We start from the raw sequence: 21,422 nt of genomic DNA, 5'->3' as shown, positions 1-21,422 counted from the left end.
TTCAATTCTGATTTGATTTGATATTCTTTCATACATTTTTGTATTCTTCGTATATCTCTATAAACATGGATCATTTCTATTGTAAATTCATTAAGATAAATAAGAGTAAAATATAGTCATTTTGGCTTTATCCCGTAGGCCGTAGACGTAGGTGACGATAGGTTATAGACCGAACAACGTAAAATCTCTTGTCTCTATTTTTTTTTTTAATTTCAGTAATTTATTTTTATTTCATTATGTTTTTTTTTCGTGGTATTAGGAAGATGTAAATTGAATCATTTAACCAACATGATTCGAACTCAGGATCTCTACTCTGATACTATATTAAATCATCATTTAAAGGCAAGTTGATAGAAATAGATAAATTTAATCATTTAATCAATATTTTAGCACTCATCTTCATCCCCCCACCTTTCCTTCACCCCTTCTTGGAGGCACCAACCAATTCTTAAATCATGCATTAATCAACAATATATATTAAAACACATGGAAATAATCAAAAGCAATAATCACATTATTCATTAAATATCCGGGCTTAATTTATAAAACAAGTATCATTATTTAAGAACATGTATCAAGTCCTAGTAAGAAGTTATACTTACTTTTCTACGTACACATCTAAATTAGATTCCAACTCTTATTCATGGATTCTAATATTTACTGAATTTTAATTAGTGCCCTCGCACACGACAATATATCAATTTTAAATTATTTTTAAAATGCTAAAATAACGTGTAATTTTTCTTTTTATACTTAGTCAAAAAATAGAGAGCATAATGACATATTTACAAGTTGTAAATATTTCGCGAGCATGACACTATTCACGTGAGTGGCACTCCAATCTTGTTAGACATAATCCAATGTATTATTTTACTACCCAAAATATGTTGCTACATTTTCATTATTTATTTCGGCAGAGTAATGGTATATCTATGAGGTCGTAATGTCAATTGAGCTTAGTATTCATTCGTATTTTTTATATGGGAATTACTACTTCATATATATAAAAATATTCTTAAAATATTATAACGTTACTCGGACATTATAACAGTGTTATTGTGAAATTCTCTACTTTATACGGACATTATAACGATGCTATTACAATTTTTCGGTAATAAATTGAATGTAACATCATTAGTTGTTATATAAATATAATATTATAAAATATTAGTCTAAGCTTTACAGATTAATTTGAACATTATAACGACTTGATTTAAAAAAACAGACATACACAAACGAAAAGGTTGTAATATGAGTAGCGTTTGACAAATTGTGGAAGATACTCGTATAGTTTTAAATTTATTTTCTAGTTGGCGGATTCACCATATTATAATATTCCTAATAATAGGGCGCATAGTTTAGCTAGAGCTGCCATTAAACATGCCATAGATAAGTTTGAATGAAGGAAATTTCAAATTATATATGTGATATTGTTTTATTGAAGTAATTTGCTGTATTTCACTAATTAGTAATAAAAGTGTTTTAAAAAAAAAAAAAAAACTATTCACCGAGTGCCACGTCTGCAGCTCCCTATTTTTCTTTTATTTCTCTCTCTTCCACGGCTTCCTCTCTTTTTTTTTTTTGGGTTAAATACCCCAGAGGTACCTGAGTTTTACGTGTTTTTAAATTTAGTACCTCAGTTTCATTTCGTATCACAGGTAGTACCTGAATTTGGAAGAAAAAAAATCCTAAGTAGTACCTGTCAGATTTCTCGTCCAAATTTCAACTTCTCGCCACGTGTCAGGTTGACACGTGGCACCACATAAAAAAATTAAAAATTACAAAATTTAAAAAATGATTAAAATTTTTTAAAAAAAAAAGAAAAAAAAAGAGGGGTGGCTGAGCCACCCCCCTTGGCCACCATGGGGGTGGCCGAGCCACCCCCTAGGGCCAAAACCCTTCAATTTTTTTTTTTTTTTTTTTTTTCAACTGTGGGGTGGCCGAACCACCCCCTAGGGCCATGGGGGTGGCCGAACCACCCCCGTGGCCCTAGGGGGTGGTTCGGCCACCCCCTAGGGCCAAAACCCTTCAATTTATTTTTTTTTTTTTTTTCAACTGTGGGGTGGCCGAACCACCCCATAGGGGGTGGTTCGGCCACCCCAGACCTGCCAAGGGTGGTGGCTCAGCCACCCCTCTTTTTTAAAAAAAAAAAATTTAATCATTTTTTTAATTTTGTAATTTTTAATTTTTAATTTTTTTTTTATGTGGTGCCACGTGTCAACCGCTGAGGTTGACACGTGGCGAGAAGTTGAAATTTGGACGAGAAATCTGACAGGTACTACCTAGGGTTTTTTTTTTCTTCCAAATTCAGGTACTACCTGTGATACGAAATGAAACTGAGGTACTAAATTTAAAAACACGTAAAACTCAGGTACCTCTGGGGTATTTAACCCTTTTTTTTTTTTTTCTTTTTTTCTTTTTTTTTTTCATTTTTCTTCTCTTCTTTCTTCGTTTCTTCCCTCTCTTCTTTCTAGCTGCCCTTATAAGGGCCAGCCTTCCCTTTTATAAGGGGAGTGTCCCTCAGCTTGTGCGACAAGTGCGCCACACGCTGAGCCACGTGTGCTCCTGCTGTGGCGCAGGTGCCGCCACAGCAGTCCTAACTTTTTTTTTTTTTTTGAAAAATATTATCTTATTTTTATTATATTATATTTATTACATCTATCGTTCCAATTATCTGATCAGACTCCTTCCTGTCTTCCGATCAATACGAGATTTTACGACATAGCCTCCCGAAAGCCTTTTCTTGTCCAATTAATAACTTTTTATTTTTAAAAAAAATAACTAAGACCTTTTAATATAAATAAATATTCATTTTCCATAAATATTCTCATACTTTCTTTAGATTTATTCAAAATTATTACCAAGTACTCAAAGCATTATGCCGATTTAGGGTACTAAAGGTGGAGTTTTTTCTTGTGCAGAAACCTTTGAGGACTTATGGGTGAAAAAACCGATTGTGGAGTGGCATGAAGTTGTTTGGTTTACGGCAGTTATTCCTAAGTATGCTTTTTTCCTTTGGCTAGCTTTTCAAGACTCTATTACTACTAGAGAAAATATGTGTAGCTGGGGATATAATGGTGACAGTCTCTGTATTTTCGGTCGGTTCAAACAGGAAAATTTGACTCATCTCTTTTTTGAGTGTGGTTTTAGTAGGAGAGTTTGGAGATCTATCATGGCTGACTGTAAGGTGGTGGATCCTCCAACTGATTGAGAGTTGATTGTGAGATGGAGTTCTATGCATACGAAGGGAAAAAGGTTGCTCTCTACATCCCGAAAATTGTGTTTTGCTGCTACGGTTTACAACTTGTGGATGCAATGCAATTTTCTGCTTCATGGAAGGACTCCCAAAACTGAGGAAGAGATTCTCTCTAGAATCAGATGGGAAGTTAAAGTGATAATTCTTGCTAAATTCTCTCCTCATTGATGGCCGATCTGGGTTTTGGAGCTCCTCTTGCTAGTTTGGCATGGAGATGTTTCTACAGAGTATGCTTTTATGTTGGGAGGGCCTTTTCGTTTGTTTCTTGTGGGGCTTATTTGGGTGATGGTGGTTTGTTGTTTGTTGTTTTGAAAGTAACAGAGTTTGTTATCCTTCTTAGGGGTTTGTCCCTTGCTAGGATGTTGAATCCGGTGTCTATTGGAGAGTTGTAAAATTTCATGTATGAATTAGAAAGCTTTAATTCATAAAAAAAAAAAAAAAAAAAAAGTACTCAAAACATTATTTTTTTAGTCTTATTTCTATACGTGGGGTGTTATAGTGGCCCCTACAATTGGAATCCCTATGCTTATTTCTGCCCTTCAAATTTGGTAGGAGGCCCATAGATTGAAACCCTATAATAAAGTTGTCCGAATTTTTATAAAACTTGAACAACTTAAGAGATGACACTCAAGGTGTCAAGCTCACTTGCTCGAGAAAGACGTATCCTGATTCAAAAGTCCACTTATAAGAGCGATTCCTCTTGCTCGGGCACCCCTCACAGTCTCCTATAATTTTTTCTATGTGCAAGTTGGACAGGAATTTGCAAGGAAATTCATCAACAAGAAATAATATGTATATAAACAATGTCTGAATGATGAATCAGATTCAGACCCTTTCATCCCCAAACTGTTTTTGCTTCAACTCTTGATCAATGTTGCAACACCCCGGTCATATATTGGGAAGAGATGAATAACTCACATAGAGTGAGTAATTTATAAGAGATAGATAAGTGTTAAGTCTCACATTACCTAGTTACTATGTGAAACTGGGCTTTATAAGCAATTATAGGAAAAACGTCAAATCGACTAGTCCTTTTGGGGTGATAGCGCAGATGTGGCTATCATTTTTTCTTGGGTTGTTACAAAAATGATATCAAAGTCACCTAGTAACGCCAGGTCATGTGATACTGGAGCACTGCATGACGTGGCCCTGACGAGGACATCATGGGTTTAAGGGGGGGAGTTAAAACGCTCCCAAACTGCTAAGGGTTAGGTTCGTCCATGTTCTTACACCAAAACACAAAGATTCACAAGGTCTACTAGATAACCTAACTAATATGCTAAATTAAATAAATTACTAGAAAAATAATTTTAAAACTCAAAGCTCCGGTAAACGTGGAAATGATTATTTCGAAAAGAGTAATTATGTTTGATACAATAAATGAAAATCCAAAGGAAGCTAAATTTATCGTGCAAGTGCACTTATTAAGGTAACATAAACGCAATATCCTAATGCTAGCCTAGATCCCATCCCCGCCGCCTAGGTCTCTCTGCTCATAACCTGAAAACAAAACAAAATAAGGGGTGAACGAGAAATGCTTAGTAAAACAACCCTCAACCATAAAACAGTTGAGTTAACTTCATTTTCTTCAAAACGATTATTAAACACACTTGAAATCTAAATTTTCAGAACACAATTATAAGTTCGGCATTTTGCTTAACACATAAAATTACTGGTTGATAAATAAAACTTCTAATATTTAGGGCCCATGTACACCATTACGCATTGTGTATTTAGGGTTGCACGGTCTTTACTGTGACCATGGCAAGTAACTGTGGCCGCATGCCTGTCTCGTCAGCTAATTAATCAAAGTGCACTTAGCATGACCTGGAGATGAATTCTCGCATTCTCAACGATCTTCAGCGGTTGCTCTTCCATCTCAATAGGGGTGGGCGCGGGCCGGATTTGCATGTTTTCCACAACCCGCCCCGCAGTGAACGGGTTTGAAAATCGAGATCCACAACCTGCATAGTGAATGGTCAACCCGTTGAGCCTCGGGTAGCGTGGGTCAGGACGGGTTCATGCGGGTTCGGATATTCCTTTTTCTTTTTTTCTTTTAGGCCCAAAACTAGAAAAATAATTCACAATCTTGCTAACTTAGTTCAAAATTTGAAAATCCCAATTGAATCAACCTTACTAGCAAACAAGAACAAGAAGAAAGAACCAGAATTACCAACAAACCCAACTGTAAAAGAACTTTTTTATTCTTTTATGTGATTGTAGATTGAATGAGTATGTGTGTGTAAAAATGTAGAGATTGAAGTATTTATGAGAATAGAATAAGAATAGAGATGAAATAGATAGTGCAGAATTGTATTGAATGAAATCAAAGGTATACAATCTAGGCAATTTGTGACCCTAATCGTGACTCTTATAATTTTTTTTAGGGAAAATTTTATGGTACGAGTATAAAGGGACTGCGGGGCGGGGCGGGGCAGGTTTGCGGGTGGAAAAAAATTTAATCCCGTAACCCGTCCCATAAATCACAGGTTGGCATATTTAGGGTCCGCACTTTTTTAGAAATGTTTTAAATCCTTTATTGACGGGGTGGGTTGGTGCGGGGCGGGACGGGTTCGCGGGTACGGGCAGGTTTTGCACACCTCTACATCTCAAGCAACGGTACCGAGCTTAATCTTCTGTGAATCTCTGTCAATATATATGGGGCCAAAATAATAGTTTCCTCCACACATGTGCCTCATTTATAAATTTTTTTTTCCTTCTCATAAACTATTTCTATTCCTTTCACTGTGCTTGGTAACTCTTGAGGCAACGTGTGTGAGGGTTTTTACACTCCTATTTCCATTAATTTCAAGAAAGTAGCGTATTCCCATCTCGGGAATAATATAAGTAATTTTTTATGAGGAATGTTAGGCATCCAAATACTTGTTTTCAGAATTTAGTTCCAAACTGATGTGTCACAATCCCATGAGATCTATCATTTTGGAAAGTGTGTCACAATCTCATAGGATTGTGACACATCAGTTTGGAACCAAATTCTAGAAACAAGTGTTTGGATACCTAGCATTCCTCATTTTTTTTATAATTGGAAAGTCTTTTAGAACTAAGATTTTTCTTAAAATCGCTGATTCCAATAATATTATTTCCACCAATAACTTTCACATCAACACTATTTTAAAACAATCTTTTATGCAACAATATAATTTTAAATACATGACGAAAATAATTATTCACAAATATGCTAGAATAAATGGATAAAATAATAATACATAAAATAATTTTAGAAGGGGTAGAGGATCCCTTACATCTCTGAACACAGTACGTCGTTGGAATATCTCGACAGCTAACTAGTCACCTGATACAAGTTTAAATAAATTAATACCTCGTGCTAGTCACTAGACTACACACTGACACCACTAAGATTCGTCTTGCTAACCTACTGAGAATGGATTCTTTAAGCACACTAATAACTCGAATAACACATAAATCATTAAGTAAGTAATAATACATTTTCTTTTATTGATATTATAAATACAACTCAATAAAGGCAATTGTCATAAGAATTCTTATATGATAAAGTCATATAATTCGATAAATTCATGCATCACCCGACTTTACATCTATTCAAAATGATTTATTAAAAAGGCTCTGATGATTTTTAAGCAATTAACAATGACTTTTAAAACACTTGAATTAGCATCGTCTTTATTTTTCAGTGGGACAGAATTAAAATAACTAAAATCTAATACAGTTATGCCAATGAAAATTTGTTACGGGGTCATTAGGATAGAGGAGTAGAGGGAAAATAATAATAAATAAAAAAACAGAAGTATTTTAAGACTTGTATCGAAAATAAAAGAATAGAAAAGAAAAGCAAACAAATATATATATATGTGGAGACCATGCTGTCAGAAAAGAAGGGAATAAATTAAAAATGATAAAGGCTATACCTCCTCTGTTCTAGTATTTTACTGCTAGGAAAGAAAAAGATAACTAAAAAATAAAAGGGAGAAATTACAAGAGCCACGTCCATAGGAAAGAAAAGAGATGGAAAAGAAGAAGAAGAAGAAATAAGGACTACCCACGTTTGGTGATAATGGTCTAAAAGTCAAAGTTCATGATTGTTCTACAAACATGAATGACAATAGAACCAGAAACTATTAAAGTAGATATGTGAAGGACAACAAAGACAAAATAAACTAAATAAATTAGCAGGGCAGTGTATGGAGGCTACTGTTCTACAGAAAAAGAAAAACTACAGAAGTAAGAGACAAGATGTAGAGACGAGATGGGGTCTAAAAGGGCTGAAAGCTGCGAAAGTGTGAAAGGGTGTGCGGCTAGAAAACAGTGTGGGAAAATTAAGGCTACTGTTAATTTATTTATAAATTGAATATTTATTTGAATAGTAATTAAAAGTGATTGATGTGATATAAAATTTGAGAATGTTTTATAAAAAAATAAAAAAGTTTTGTTTTGTAGTGAGTTATTTTATTTGAATAGTAATAAAAAATTATTGATGTGATGTAAAAAGTGTAAAAAATTTAAAATATTTTTGATTTGATTTTTTTGGGAGGAGTGAAATGAGAATTAAAAATTTTAGAATGGGTTACCAAACAACTCATTTGTTCTTTTCGAAAGGGAGAATGGCTGCTAGGGCTTGACAATTAAGGTTTTTAAAAATATTAATTGAAAAGGTAAAATTTAAATTGATATGAAATTTTATTAAATTTAAAAAAATCAGATGTTAAAAACAAAATAGCAACGGCTATTTAAATAAGGCACAAAATATTATAAATATACAAGGTCAGTTTTTTTTTCTTTTAAATAAAAATATTAAATGCCCAGTCATCCATTCTCTTAAGTAGTAAAAGACTATTTTACCCTCGAAAGGGAGTCGGGGTTATTACAATCTCCCCACCTTATAAGAATTTCGTTCTCAAAATTCGGTAATCGACAAGGACGAGACGAGAACTTTGCGTTGGGAGGAACAAATAAAAATCCTAGGCGATGATGACACGGACGAAAGGAGTACACGTTACTCTAACTTTAGCTTTGAAGAAGGCCCGATATGGGTGCCAGAAGAAGAAGCTGATCCAGAAGAGGACCCCCTCATCTATTATGATCCAGAAGAAGATATATTCTTTTACATACCATCGGATAGAGTGGACGTTGTAGGCGGGCCCAAGTACGGCTCTGATACTATTTGCAATGACTTAAGGAAGAGCGCTAGCCACATCTACGCTCAGGGGTGATTGTGACGTCCCACATCACCTGGGAATGAGGATGTGCTTATATGTATAAATGCACCCTTTATGACACAACGCGTTTTAAAGCCGTGATGGCAATGAACCTATCAGAACTCCGCAGTTAAGCGAGCCGCTGCGAGAGCAATCCCAGGATGGGTGACCTCCTGGAAGTCTGATATGGGGAGCCAAAAGTGGACAGTATTGTGTCATTGGGGGTGGATCGTTACAAATGGTATCAGAGCCATTGCCCAGCCTGAGATGGTGGGAGCGTGCACAAGCCCAATGAAGGACGCCAGCGGGGACGCTGGGTCCAAAGAGGGGGTGAGGGGGTGATTGTGACGTCCCACATCGCCTGGGAATGAGAATGTGCTTATATGTATAAATGCACCCTTTATGACACAACGCGTTTTAAAGCCGAGATGGCAATGAACCTATCAGAACTCCGCAGTTAAGCGAGCCGCTGCGAGAGCAATCCTAGGATGGGTGACCTCCTGGGAAGTCTGATATGGGGAGCCAAAAACGGACAGTATTGTGTTATTGGGGGTGAATATATATATATATATATATATATATATATATATATATATATATATATATATATATATATATATATATATATTTTTGCCCTTATTTTTTTTAAAAAAATATAGTTTTGGCCCCCCCAAATTATTCTTTTTCAATTTGGCCCTCCCCAAAACCTAAAAGCTGGCTCCGTCCCTGTCTGCGCTATCACCCCAAAAGGATTAGTTAAATTGGAGTTTTCCTAGAATCCCTTATAAAGCATAGTTTCACATAATAACTAGGCAATGTAGAACTTAGCACTCATGATTATCTTTATAAACCACTCACTCTATGTGGGCTACTCATCTTTCCAATATGGGACCGGGGTGTTACAAACTCCCCATCTTAAACTCTTGACGCCCTCGTCAGGGCCATGTCATGTAGCGCTTCAGTACCACACTGCATGCCGTTACTAGGTAGGTGGCTCTGATACTATTTGTAACGACCCAAGAAAAAACGCTAGCCACATCTGCTCTATCACCCCAAAAGGAGTAGTTGATTTGAAGCTTTCCCTATAATTACTGATAAAGCCTAGTTTCACCTAGTAACTATGCAATGTGAGACTTATCACACATCCATCTCTTATAAATCACTTACTCTATATGAGCTACTCATCTCTTCCCAATATAGGATCGGGGTGTTACAAAAATGTCCTCAACCAAACACTATCCTAACTATCACCCAAAAATGACTAGTCGATTTGAAGCTTTCCCTATAATTACTTATAAAGTCTAGTTTCACCTAGTAACTATGCAATGTGAGACTTATCACTCATCCATCTCTTATAAATCACTCACTCTATGTGAGCTATTCATTTATTCCCAATATAGGACCGGGGTGTTACAAATGTCCTCAACCAAACACTATCCTAACTAATGTTCTATTTGTTTCGTCGTAAAATATTTTTAACGAAATTATTTTTTTTCTTAAAAATATTTTTCAACGTTTGGGTCTTACAAAAAAATCATTAACAATAATGAGATTATGTGACTGATTGGAAGGATTCTGGCCACTTTCACTGGCTTCCAGCTACTATTGCTGGATTCCGATAATGGATGCCAGATTCTGGTCAATTTTGCTGGGATCTAAGTTAGCTGGATTCCAGCGAAGGTGGCCGGAATATGGCTATTTGTGTCGGATCTTGGCCAAATTGGCCGGAATCTGGCACAGTACAACTGGATTTCGGCCAATTTTAGGAAGAATCTGGTCGCTAAAATCTGGCGATGGTGGCCAGACGTTGCCAGATTTAGGCACCGGCCGAATTCCGGCCTGTTTTGCTGGAATCTCGGTTGCCAAATTACGACGATCGGATACCAAAATTTGTGAATTTTCAGCTGTAGATTCAGGCTACCAACAAACTTTAATGCTCGATAATGACGGATTCCCACAAACGTACTTGCAAAAACGAAGAATTTAAATCCAAAAACTCATTTACATTTTTAAAATCGTAAATCGTTTTCAAAAATTTAAAAGATACTTTTATGGTTAAACTAAAAATAATTTATGTTAACCATTATTTTCGGTTACACTAAACATTAGAAAATATATAAAATATTTTACACCCAAACAAACGGAACATAAAAAAAAATAAAAAAAGAAACAAAGAGAAAATAGAAGAAACTTCGAAACTATTCCACAACCTTCCTTTGCCTCTTCCCCACGCTTTCAAACACCCCCCTCTCTCTCCCCCGCTTCTCCCTCTCTCTCTTTCCCATTCTAAAGATCCTAAGCAAAACCCCAACTTGGTGTCCTTTTGTTCATCTCCAACATGGCAAGCAGAAGAGCTTCAAGGCTCACCAAGTCCCTTTTAGCGGCCTCCATCAACGCCTCTAGGCCCGCGAGGCTCACACACTCCCAGCTTCGTGCTCGCGTAGTTTCTGGTTCCACTTGTAGTTTTCTCGGTAATTCTGTCTCTTCTCTCTCTCGGCCTCTGGCTTTCGGCAGAGTTTCGGATGGCAATGTCGCTTCGGCGAAGTTTCTGGCTGACACTTTCATGCGACGCCAGTTTCACTCTTCCACCCCCTCCTTCTACTCCGCCGCCAGCTCGTCTCAGGTTCGAAGAAGATATTCAAACCCACAAAAAAAATGCCTACTTTACTGCAATACATCGATAAAGAATGTAACTTTTTAATGGTTTTTTTTTTTTTTTTTTTTTAAAAGATATGAAAGGCATATGGGGTTTTTGCTTTTTGTTTGGTTTTAATTTAAAATTTTGGGTATGATATGTATTTGTTTATTGAGATTGGGATGAATTGAGTAAGGAAAAGAGTAATACGCTTGTTGAATTCTGGTAGTTTAGTTCAACCCATTTTGCTTTGAGATTGGCTTAACACTTTAGTTTCTTGTTTTGACATATTGGAGTTCTTGCTTCTTGTCTGGTACAAATTCTAGCATGGTGTGCTACCCATTAAAACTTTTTTTTTTTTTTTTCATTTTCTTATGGATCTTTTGGTTTTGTTCTAAGGTTAATCAGTCAGAGTTCACTGAGATGGCATGGGAGGGAGTTATTGGCGCTGTGGAGGCAGCACGGCTTTTCAAACAACAAGTGGTGGAATCCGAGCATTTGATGAAAGCCCTTCTGGAGCAAAAGGATGGCTTAGCCAGGAGAATATTCACTAAGGCAGGACTTGACAACACGTCAGTTCTGCAGGCTACAGATGACTTTATATCTAAACAACCAAAAGTAGGTAATTTGATGATTGATGTATTTATTTGTGCAGGCTTGGTTCTCATTCATCTTAATTGCAGGTGATAGGTGACACTAGTGGCCCTAAAATTGGCACACATCTCAGTAACCTCTTGGACGTTGCCCGGAAACGTAAGAAAGAAATGGGAGATGATTTTTTGTCAGTAGAGCATCTTGTGTTGGCATTCCTTCCAGACAAGAGGTTTGGGCAGCAGTTATTTAGCAACCTCCAGCTCAGTGAAAAGGACTTGAAGGATGCCGTTCAAGCTGTTCGCGGAAGTCAGAGAGTAACTGATCAAAGTAAGAAGTATACCTCTTACAGATATTTTGCCTCGTATGACAAGAACAATATGCCCGAATTGCATATAGTTGAAAGAATTCTAGGAAGCTGCAAAGGATAGTCTTTGAACTAAATTTATTACTCTATCATGTAAGAATATGAAGTATAAATTTATTACTCTAAATTTACATTGGTATGTTGGGTTGCTCAAGAAGGTCACTCCAGCTTTTCATTTTTTTCTCGTGCGAGACATTTTTCTTTCAATGTGGATATTGAGATCTGTATAGATCGAGATTTTTGTTGCATCTTCTTTTGTAGGAATATGTTGTTACCATAAATGAATACTGACATCCTTGTTTTCCAGTCGCAAGGTAGTTGATGCTTATGTGATAGCAAAGCAGCTAATCTTAATGCTGAAATTCTAATTCTTCTTGAGGAATCTATTAAGCTTCTTAAACTAATAGCAGCAACTGAGGTATTTTAGATGTCAAAGAACATATTGTCGGAGCATTGGGATCATCTTGAAAAACCTTTTCCTCCCTTTTCCAATGTTCCACCTTGAGTTGACCTTATTTGAATTGTAATGCCACATTCTTGGCTGCTTTTGTTACTTCTTGCCTTTATCTCACATCTTTTTCTTGTCTTATGTAGATCCTGAAGGAAAATATGAGGCATTGGAGAAATATGGGAATGACTTGACTGAACTTGCAAGGCGAGGCAAACTTGATCCTGTTATAGGACGAGATGATGAAATCCGGCGTTGTATCCAGATATTATCTAGGAGAACAAAAAATAATCCTGTTATTATTGGTGAACCTGGTGTGGGGAAGACTGCAATTGCTGAAGGGTATGTTTTTGGAAGTATTTTTTCACTTTTGGGAAATTGTGCCTCATCATAGTTCTTGTGCAAGTACATGAAAATTCTGTTTTAGGTGATTTAATTTTAAGTACAATTTTCAGTTGGTTCAGTCTTTCTTATGTCTGGTTGATGCTAAGTACTACAGATTTGTGAACATGAATCTCTGAACTACTTTACAGGGCATTCATTTTTACTTCAATGACTAGTTGGCAGTAGATTGATGTAGTGCTGATCTTAGATGTAGTGGTTTTTGTATCTGTTGCTGTCAGACAGTTCACTTCATTATCGATCCTTCTAGGTTAATTCAATCTATCTGACCAGCATCAGTTAATTAATAGAAATAAAATAAAAAGGTGCACTTTTTTTTTTTTGACCTTTTTTTTTTTTTGTAACTATATGTTCTTGCTGCAAGTTCAAATTATGAGAATGATTCTTGAGTTGACAACATTTCACCTACTAATTATTTTTAGTGAAATGCTTGTGTGATAAATTGTCAGTCAAAAATTTATGGCTCGCAGAGCAAGAACTGGATAGTTAAGGAAATTTACAGACAGCTTATTCCATCAGGACCAAATATACAGGGTATGAGAATTTTAAATTCAATGTCTATATGCGGAGAATGTTATTGATAGACAGTGTCCTCAACTAAGTAAAGCTTATGTCACCTGCTTTCTGCTAATTTTTTATTCCTTCTTCCGTTCCCTTGTAATTTGTGAATGTGCAGCCTGAAATACTGTTATGGAGGAGACATTTGATATGAACAATTTGTTCTATCATGCACATATAAAAGTAAAGCATTGAATATTGTTACAAAACAAGATATTTGGTACAAATGGCATATGGTGCTTTAATAATGATATCTTTAATGAGGCTTTGGTTCAACCCAAATTTTCTTTGATAATATGAACAAGATACTTTGGTGACATTCTTATGTTCTAAAATGATATCTTTATGTCCTATAATGAATTAATACCACTTAGGTTGCGTGTTTGAATTTGGTGTTTCAAGTTCAAGTAGTCACTATTTTCTTCTCATGATGTATACTCCTGCAGCCAGTTTGAAGTGTTGGTTATATTAACCATTTCTCTTAAGAGATATGTTACTATCATCATATCTTATTGATCGAATATATTTTGAAATTTTTTCTTGTGACATTGATTGTGGGGTTATAGGGAACTTTCTTTTTGCACTAATAATCCTAGTATCAATTTTCAGATTAGCTCAACGGATTGTGCGGGGGGATGTACCAGAGCCACTGTTGAATCGGAAGGTAGTAAAGTTCTTTTGTTTTAATCCTCAATTTTTTTATTGTGTGGGTCCTCTCTCTCTCTCTCTCTCTCTCTCTCTCTCTCTCTCGCGTATTTGTGTGTCCGCGGGGGTGGGGTGGGGTGGGGGGAGGGAGGGATTACTTTAACCCAATTCTCGGACAACTCTGTAGTTATATATGTTTTTACTTCACTCTGTTGATAGCTATAATAGCTGCCCAACATTGTCTTTCTTGAGCAGCATTTACTCAACTGGAAAGTTGGTTTTTAGAGTTTGGATTATTTTGTTTTTATTCTTTTAGTCTTCAGTGCTCTTAATAGAATTTAATGAAGCAAATGGATGTTGAATGTTGTACAAGATTCAAATGAAATAACGATTTGCCTATCCATCAGAATGTAAATCTCCCACAGGTTTTCATCCATTTTTGGACCAAAGATTCAACTACAACACTAATCCCTAAATGACTTTTTTTTTAAAAAAAATAGAAAATAAAAAATCTGATCAACAGTATCTTAGATCCAGGAATGGATGGAACAGATTCAATAAGAATGGGCCTATTTTGAATCTTCGTTGCAGTATGTCATGATTGCCATGATGATTGGTTATGATTGTAAGTTGTAGCCTTCAACGGAATATTATTTTGGATTTGCTAGAAATCCAGTTTTTTTAGATTATTGTACAAATCTCGGCAGATGGAACTATTCAGGATCTGTTTTTATATGGATGCAAACTAAGCTCTCTGTATACGTAATTGGCTGTAGCTAAATTTACTGTGAAGTGACTTCATTGTTTACTGTATTGCTTTCCATGATAGTAAAAGTTGAATTTGGATTCTGTGTTTTATCTTTTATTCTACAGTTAATCTCCCTAGATATGGGTTCATTGGTTGCTGGTGCCAAGTTTCGTGGAGACTTTGAGGAAAGATTGAAAGCTGTCTTGAAGGAGGTCACTTCTTCAAATGGGCAGATTATTTTATTCATTGATGAGATCCATACTGTTGTTGGTGCAGGTTTGTGCGCTATATAATTCGCTTTGGGATAGAATCCTGTTGTTTAGAATCTGGCATATGTACCGTCTTTGGTTCCTTTTCTGTAGCATTTAAGCTGCTGCCTAGAGCATGATTTTACTACATGAAAACACTAGTGAAAATCAGTCACATCTGTATTTGTATGCGCACCCATAATCATGTATCTATACATCTTTGTGTGGCGTTATTTTCAAATCTACAATGTAATGCATTGTGCATTCTGACATTCAGGGCGGAACCACAGCAAGCATTGGGGGCGGTATTCCCCCCAAGAATTTCAAAATGCCCCAAAAATTATATGTTTTTATGGGATAACCCCTCTAAAATTAATTTTTTACCACCCTAATTTTTTTTTTTGCCCATCCTCCCTTACCTAAAATTTTAGTTCAGCCCTTGCTTACATTGTATCTATACGATAGCCATGTTGATGATTTATGTGTAGGTGCTACAAGTGGTGCAATGGATGCTGGGAACTTGTTGAAACCGATGCTTGGTCGAGGCGAGCTTCGATGTATCGGAGCAACTACATTGAATGAGTACAGGAAATACATTGAGAAGGATCCTGCACTTGAGCGGAGATTCCAACAAGTGTTCTGTGATCAACCATCAGTTGAAGACACAATATCTATTCTTCGTGGATTGCGAGAGCGCTATGAGCTGCATCATGGTGTTAAAATATCAGATAGCGCTCTCGTTTCAGCAGCAGTTCTAGCAGGTCGATACATTACAGGACGTTTTTTGCCTGATAAAGGTAAAATAGTAACTTTAAGCGTTAAAAATTGATGTCAATGTCAGTTAGCTTAATTTTATTTTTATCATTTTCTTGTCTATGTATTCACATACCAATTAATTGAGGTGTGATGTTATAAATGGATAATAGCCCATGATATATTTACGTTAAAGAGTTCAAAGCTTTAGAGAGAGAGAGAGAGAGAGAGCAAAATCATTGTTCCTCATGGATTTGGAAGCTGATTTTTTTTTTTTTTTTTTTCAACAATTTAGGCCTTTCCATTTTTTTGTGGTACTTTTTCTTATTTTTTTAAGGTTTATTTGAGTTACTCCTTTGATAGATGTTTCAACTGTGTGCTTTATGGGTGGCTTTGTCCAAGCATTGACATTTCTTATGATGAGTAATGTAGGTTTTCTCCCTTGCTTAGCTACAAAAAACTGGAGAGCTGTCAGATGTCTAATGGAGGAGCAAATAGATTTTTTCTTTTTTCTTTTTCACCCTTCGTAGTCCTCTACACTTGGTAGAAGCTTGGTCTCATCCAAAAAGGAAGTTGTTTATTAAAATCATGAAGTTTTCCTTGTCTCATTTTGTCTCTGTAGATTTTCTAATTTAGCTTTTCCCCTTTCAGCCATTGATCTTGTTGATGAAGCTGCTGCAAAGCTGAAAATGGAAATGACTTCTAAGCCTACGGAGTTAGATGAGATAGATAGAGCTGTTCTAAAGTTGGAGATGGAGAAGCTATCTCTGAAAAACGACACTGATAAAGCATCCAAAGAAAGGTTAAGCAAGCTAGAAAATGATTTGACTTTGCTCAAACAAAAACAGAAAGAATTTACTGAGCTGTGGGAACATGAGAAGGCTCTCATGACACGGATAAGATCAATTAAAGAGGAGGTAATTATACATGTGTAGAATTCATTGACATTATAACACCTTCACGTTTTTTCCCTGCTTTCATCTCTTTTTAATATTTGCAGATTGGTAGAGTTAACCTAGAGATGGAAGCTGCTGAGCGTGAGTATGACCTAAATCGTGCAGCTGAACTAAGATATGGAACCCTAATATCCCTTCAACGACAATTAGAAGAGGCAGAGAAGAACCTTGCAGAGTTCCAGAAGTCTGGAAAATCTTTGCTTCGAGAAGAGGTCACTGATCTTGATATTGCTGAGATTGTAAGCAAATGGACTGGTATACCCTTATCAAATCTTCAACAATCCGAGAGAGACAAGTTGGTCTTGCTGGAAGAGGTTCTTCACAAGAGGGTGGTTGGTCAAGATATGGCGGTTAAATCAGTTGCAGATGCTATCCGACGCTCGAGGGCAGGATTATCTGACCCAAATCGACCCATAGCAAGTTTCATGTTCATGGGCCCTACTGGTGTTGGGAAAACAGAGCTTGCAAAGGCCTTGGCTGGTTATCTTTTTAACACAGAAAATGCTCTTGTGAGAATCGATATGAGCGAGTACATGGAAAAACATGCAGTTTCGCGCCTGGTCGGGGCCCCACCTGGCTATGTTGGTTATGAAGAAGGTGGGCAGCTAACTGAAGTGGTTCGTCGAAGACCTTATTCTGTTGTACTCTTTGATGAAATAGAGAAAGCGCATCATGATGTCTTCAACATTTTGTTACAGTTGTTGGATGATGGAAGAATAACTGATTCTCAAGGGAGGACCGTTAGTTTTACGAATTGTGTTGTGATAATGACCTCGAACATCGGCTCCCATTATATACTTGAGACTCTTAGCACACCGGGTGACAAGAAAGCAGTTTATGATTTGATGAAGAAACAAGTTGTTGAGTTGGCTAGACAAACTTTCCGCCCAGAATTCATGAATCGAATTGACGAGTATATTGTGTTCCAGCCTCTGGACTCCAATCAAATAAGTAAAATTGTCGAGATACAGGTGATTAATCTTCTCCATAAAATACTTTATTGTATAAGCATTTCTTATATATTGCTTTAGTGAGGCTTATTCTTATGCTGACGGTCCTTTAATGCCTTCAATAACCTACTGCAGTAGAAAATCCTAATGGTTGGTTATGGTCTTATTGTTAAATGATAGTCGCTGAATTTTATGACCATCTAAGGGAAGCATGAGATCATATGGTTACATTTAGGATGATTGTTCACATGTAACCTCGCCCCTATTGAGTGAGGTATACAAACTTTCATAATTCCCTTGGGTTGCAAAAGGTGAGATCAGATTGAAGCTGAATTAGAGTGCGTTTGGCATTGCGATTTCACAAACCAAAAATGCGATTTTAAACTAAGTCGCAGAAAATGTATTGTTTGGAAGTACGTTTTTAAAAAATTGCAATTTGAAAACGTAGAAAAATCTGTGATTTTGGAGGTTAAACTGCAATTTTACCAAATGCTTAACTACATTTTTAAAAATCGCAATTTTTATATCGCACGTTTCGGAATCGCAAACCCAAATGATCTTTAGTCTATTTTTAACTTTCTTGGGCATATCTAATTTAACCTGGGCCTGTTTGTACATGTATCTGTATATTTATAACTGTTGCCTTTAATACAGCAATCTAAATACATATTCTGTTGTTTTTATTCATTTAATCATTGCTAAATGCAAAATCATTGTTAGCAAAATCCATATTCCTTTGTCATAAAAGCTACATTGTTAACACATGTCATTGCCCTTTGCAGCTGGATCGTTTGAAAGACAGGCTCAAACAGAAGAAAATTGATCTTCATTACACAAAGGAAGCTGTCGAGCTTCTTGGGACGCTGGGTTTTGACCCGAACTTTGGAGCGAGGCCGGTTAAGAGGGTAATACAACAGTTGGTTGAGAATGAAATTGCAATGGGAATCTTGAGGGGAGATTTCAACGAGGACGACTCGATCGTTGTTGATGCCGATGTGTCTACGTCAGCCAAAGACCTTCCTCCTCAGAAGAGATTGCTCATAAAGAAACTGGAGAGCAGCTCTGCAATGGATGCAATGGCTGCCAATGATTGAGTTTGCGTTTTGGAGCCTGTAAATGTTGTGAATAAATGTCCGGGTACGCGTTATGGGGTCGTAAATATGGTGAATAAAAGGTATGTTTTGAGTTTTGCCTTCTAGTATGATGACAAAGGCATCAGAGTTTATGTGCTTTTTAATCAAGTTGTGTAGCTACTGGCCTGGTTTTCTTAGCACATGGAAACGTTGTGTACTTGAACCTTTTTGTTAAACTTTCTGGACAACACAAAGTTTTGCAAACTTTAATTTCTAATGGTATGAAACGTATTATTGGATATGGGAAGACTTTCATATTTGATTTCTACCTGCCCAAAAAATAATCATATTTTATGAGATTGAGGATTTCTGGTGATTTCTTAGTGAGTAATTCCTAAGAGTAATTGTGGTTGCTGATGTTAAATGGAGAGAAGAGAATATTATGTTGGTTTTTTCATACAGATACTCACCATGGTGCAACAACTTGAGTAATTGTACGTGGTTGCTGAAAGTCTTTTTAATTAGGGAAAAATTAAAATTTAGTCCTTAGGGTTTTTACACAATTTCAAGTCTCCATTTTTAACAATTAGGTTCTTAGGTTTTTATCTGGTTTTTATTAGGTCTGAATCTAATTAACTGGGACACATTAGATCCATCAATTGATGCCATGTAGCTTTCATTTGACAAGTTATATGTTAAATATGATTGCCACTTGACACAATTACTTTGATTATAAATACATTCTAAATAAAAATTTAAAAACCAAAAAAAGAGAGGTGGCTGACCGCCCCTAACGAGTGAGAGTGGCTAGGGGTGGCAGCTCCTCTCCTATGAGGTATGTCCTTCATCACTAGTTAGAGGTGGTCGACCGCCTCTCCTTTATCTCTATTTTATTATTATTATTTTATTTTTTTATTTACTGTATATTGGTACTGTAAACTAAATGTGTGTCATGTGATAGGAAAGTTGTCACGCAAAGTATTAGAGCATCTAGCAGCTTTTCTTAAAACTTTTTCTCAATGTAGAGAATTAAACCATTTTTTGCTTCTCTATTTAAATGCACTACACAATAGATTCTCTTATTCTTTTTCTATACTATTTTAATATTTTTTTTAATTAAATGCTAAGAGAGAGGAAAGAGAGAGTTTTTAAATATTTTTTTTTATTTAATAGTTTTTTGCTTCCTTAGATATATGGTACAATTTTTGGTTTCCTTAGTTTAGGGAATAACAAAGAAATTTGATTCAAGTGGTTTTTTAAGAGTTTTTCGTACAATTAAGGAAATGAAAGAAATTTAGAGAAGCTGTTGTTAGTGCTCTTATACGAGTTACATATACGAGTTACATGACATCAATTTATTGATTTGACATAACATACGATTAATTAATTGGTTGATAGGTTGACAAGAGAACTTATTTGAAATTGGGAAAGAATTTAATGACTTATTTGTCAAAATTGAAAACTCACACTAAATTGAAATTGCTAGAAAACCTAAATACTAAATTTGATTTTTTTTTTTTTCCTTTTAATCATTAAAACGTAAAAAAGAATAATTTTAAATACAAATAATTAAAACAATTTTAGAAGAGGGCCACTTAATTAGTCTGGTGATAGTTACATCAAAACACTAAACATTTCACAAAGAAGCCTTACATTCAGCAGAGGCACAAAAATTATGCCCCAACAGTGGCTAATGTGGTCCGACACGACCTTGAAAATGGACCACAAATGGACAATCATGAATCTGTAGAATTTTTGTGTTCGATCTACCCACACCGGTACCACAAACGATGAACAATACTTTAATTCAGTCTATTAAATTAACTGCTTCAAAGTTTAGCGGAAGCTTTTCTTTTTTCGATCCAGTCTATTAAACTAACATATTTTATTATTAGTTGATATATGTGAACGTAAACTGTTACGTCAATTTATAAGCATAAAGGGAAATTATCTTTTTATTTCATGAACTACCGGCCTCTGTTAATATACCCTCACAAACTGACGTTCTCATCACCTAACCGCATCGAACTACCATTTACTTATCATAACTCCTCCGTCGTTAAAGACTATCATTTTGGCAGATCGTGAGACATATTGACGGAGGCCGATGGTTATTAAAAAAAGAAGAAGATAATCACCCTTAAACATAATTAGCAGTCAATTTGTAAATAATTTATAATAAAAGATGCTACAGTTACAGCACTCCAAACCAAATTGGTTTACTAATTCTTCGTTAACATCTGTAATTAGGTAATAGAAAATTGCCCATTAAACGAGGGAAAAGCATTGACAATGCATAAGTAATAAATAAGATTTTTGAATTGATGAAAGAGAAGAGGGCTCAACAGCCATGTTCTCACTGTAAAACTTATATTGAATTCAATTCAACTCTGTAAATCCTTCAGACCCAGTATTCAAAACTGACAAATGAAAGATACCCATATGGAAAAGGGAATCAATTGCATTAGTTATCAATTTGGCTCTCTTCTGTTCAAAATTACACTAAAATTTTCAAATACTACAATATCTTTTACTCTAATTTCTTATAAATTGACGCAAAAGCCTACGTAGATTTCTCACGTCAGTTATAATCAAAT

General features: G+C 35.8%; 1 protein-coding gene across 1 annotated transcript; it reads left to right on the top strand.

Moving 5' to 3' along the window:
- The first annotated feature begins 10,677 nt into the window (after positions 1–10,677).
- LOC133871007 (chaperone protein ClpB4, mitochondrial) lies at positions 10,678–19,126 on the top strand. The gene is made up of 10 exons (XM_062308339.1): positions 10,678–11,074; positions 11,486–11,704; positions 11,770–12,007; positions 12,639–12,834; positions 14,062–14,116; positions 14,971–15,121; positions 15,582–15,890; positions 16,498–16,763; positions 16,847–17,773; positions 18,535–19,126. Exons 1-10 carry the CDS (start codon positions 10,790–10,792, stop codon positions 18,844–18,846), a joined length of 2,958 nt encoding a protein of 985 aa, XP_062164323.1. The 5' UTR covers positions 10,678–10,789; the 3' UTR covers positions 18,847–19,126.
- Positions 19,127–21,422: the final 2,296 nt, after the last annotated feature.

The sequence above is a fragment of the Alnus glutinosa genome, chromosome 6, assembly GCF_958979055.1.
Source record: "Alnus glutinosa chromosome 6, dhAlnGlut1.1, whole genome shotgun sequence".
NCBI classification, from domain to species: domain Eukaryota; kingdom Viridiplantae; phylum Streptophyta; class Magnoliopsida; order Fagales; family Betulaceae; genus Alnus; species Alnus glutinosa.
This window is presented reverse-complemented; position numbering and strand designations above follow the sequence as displayed.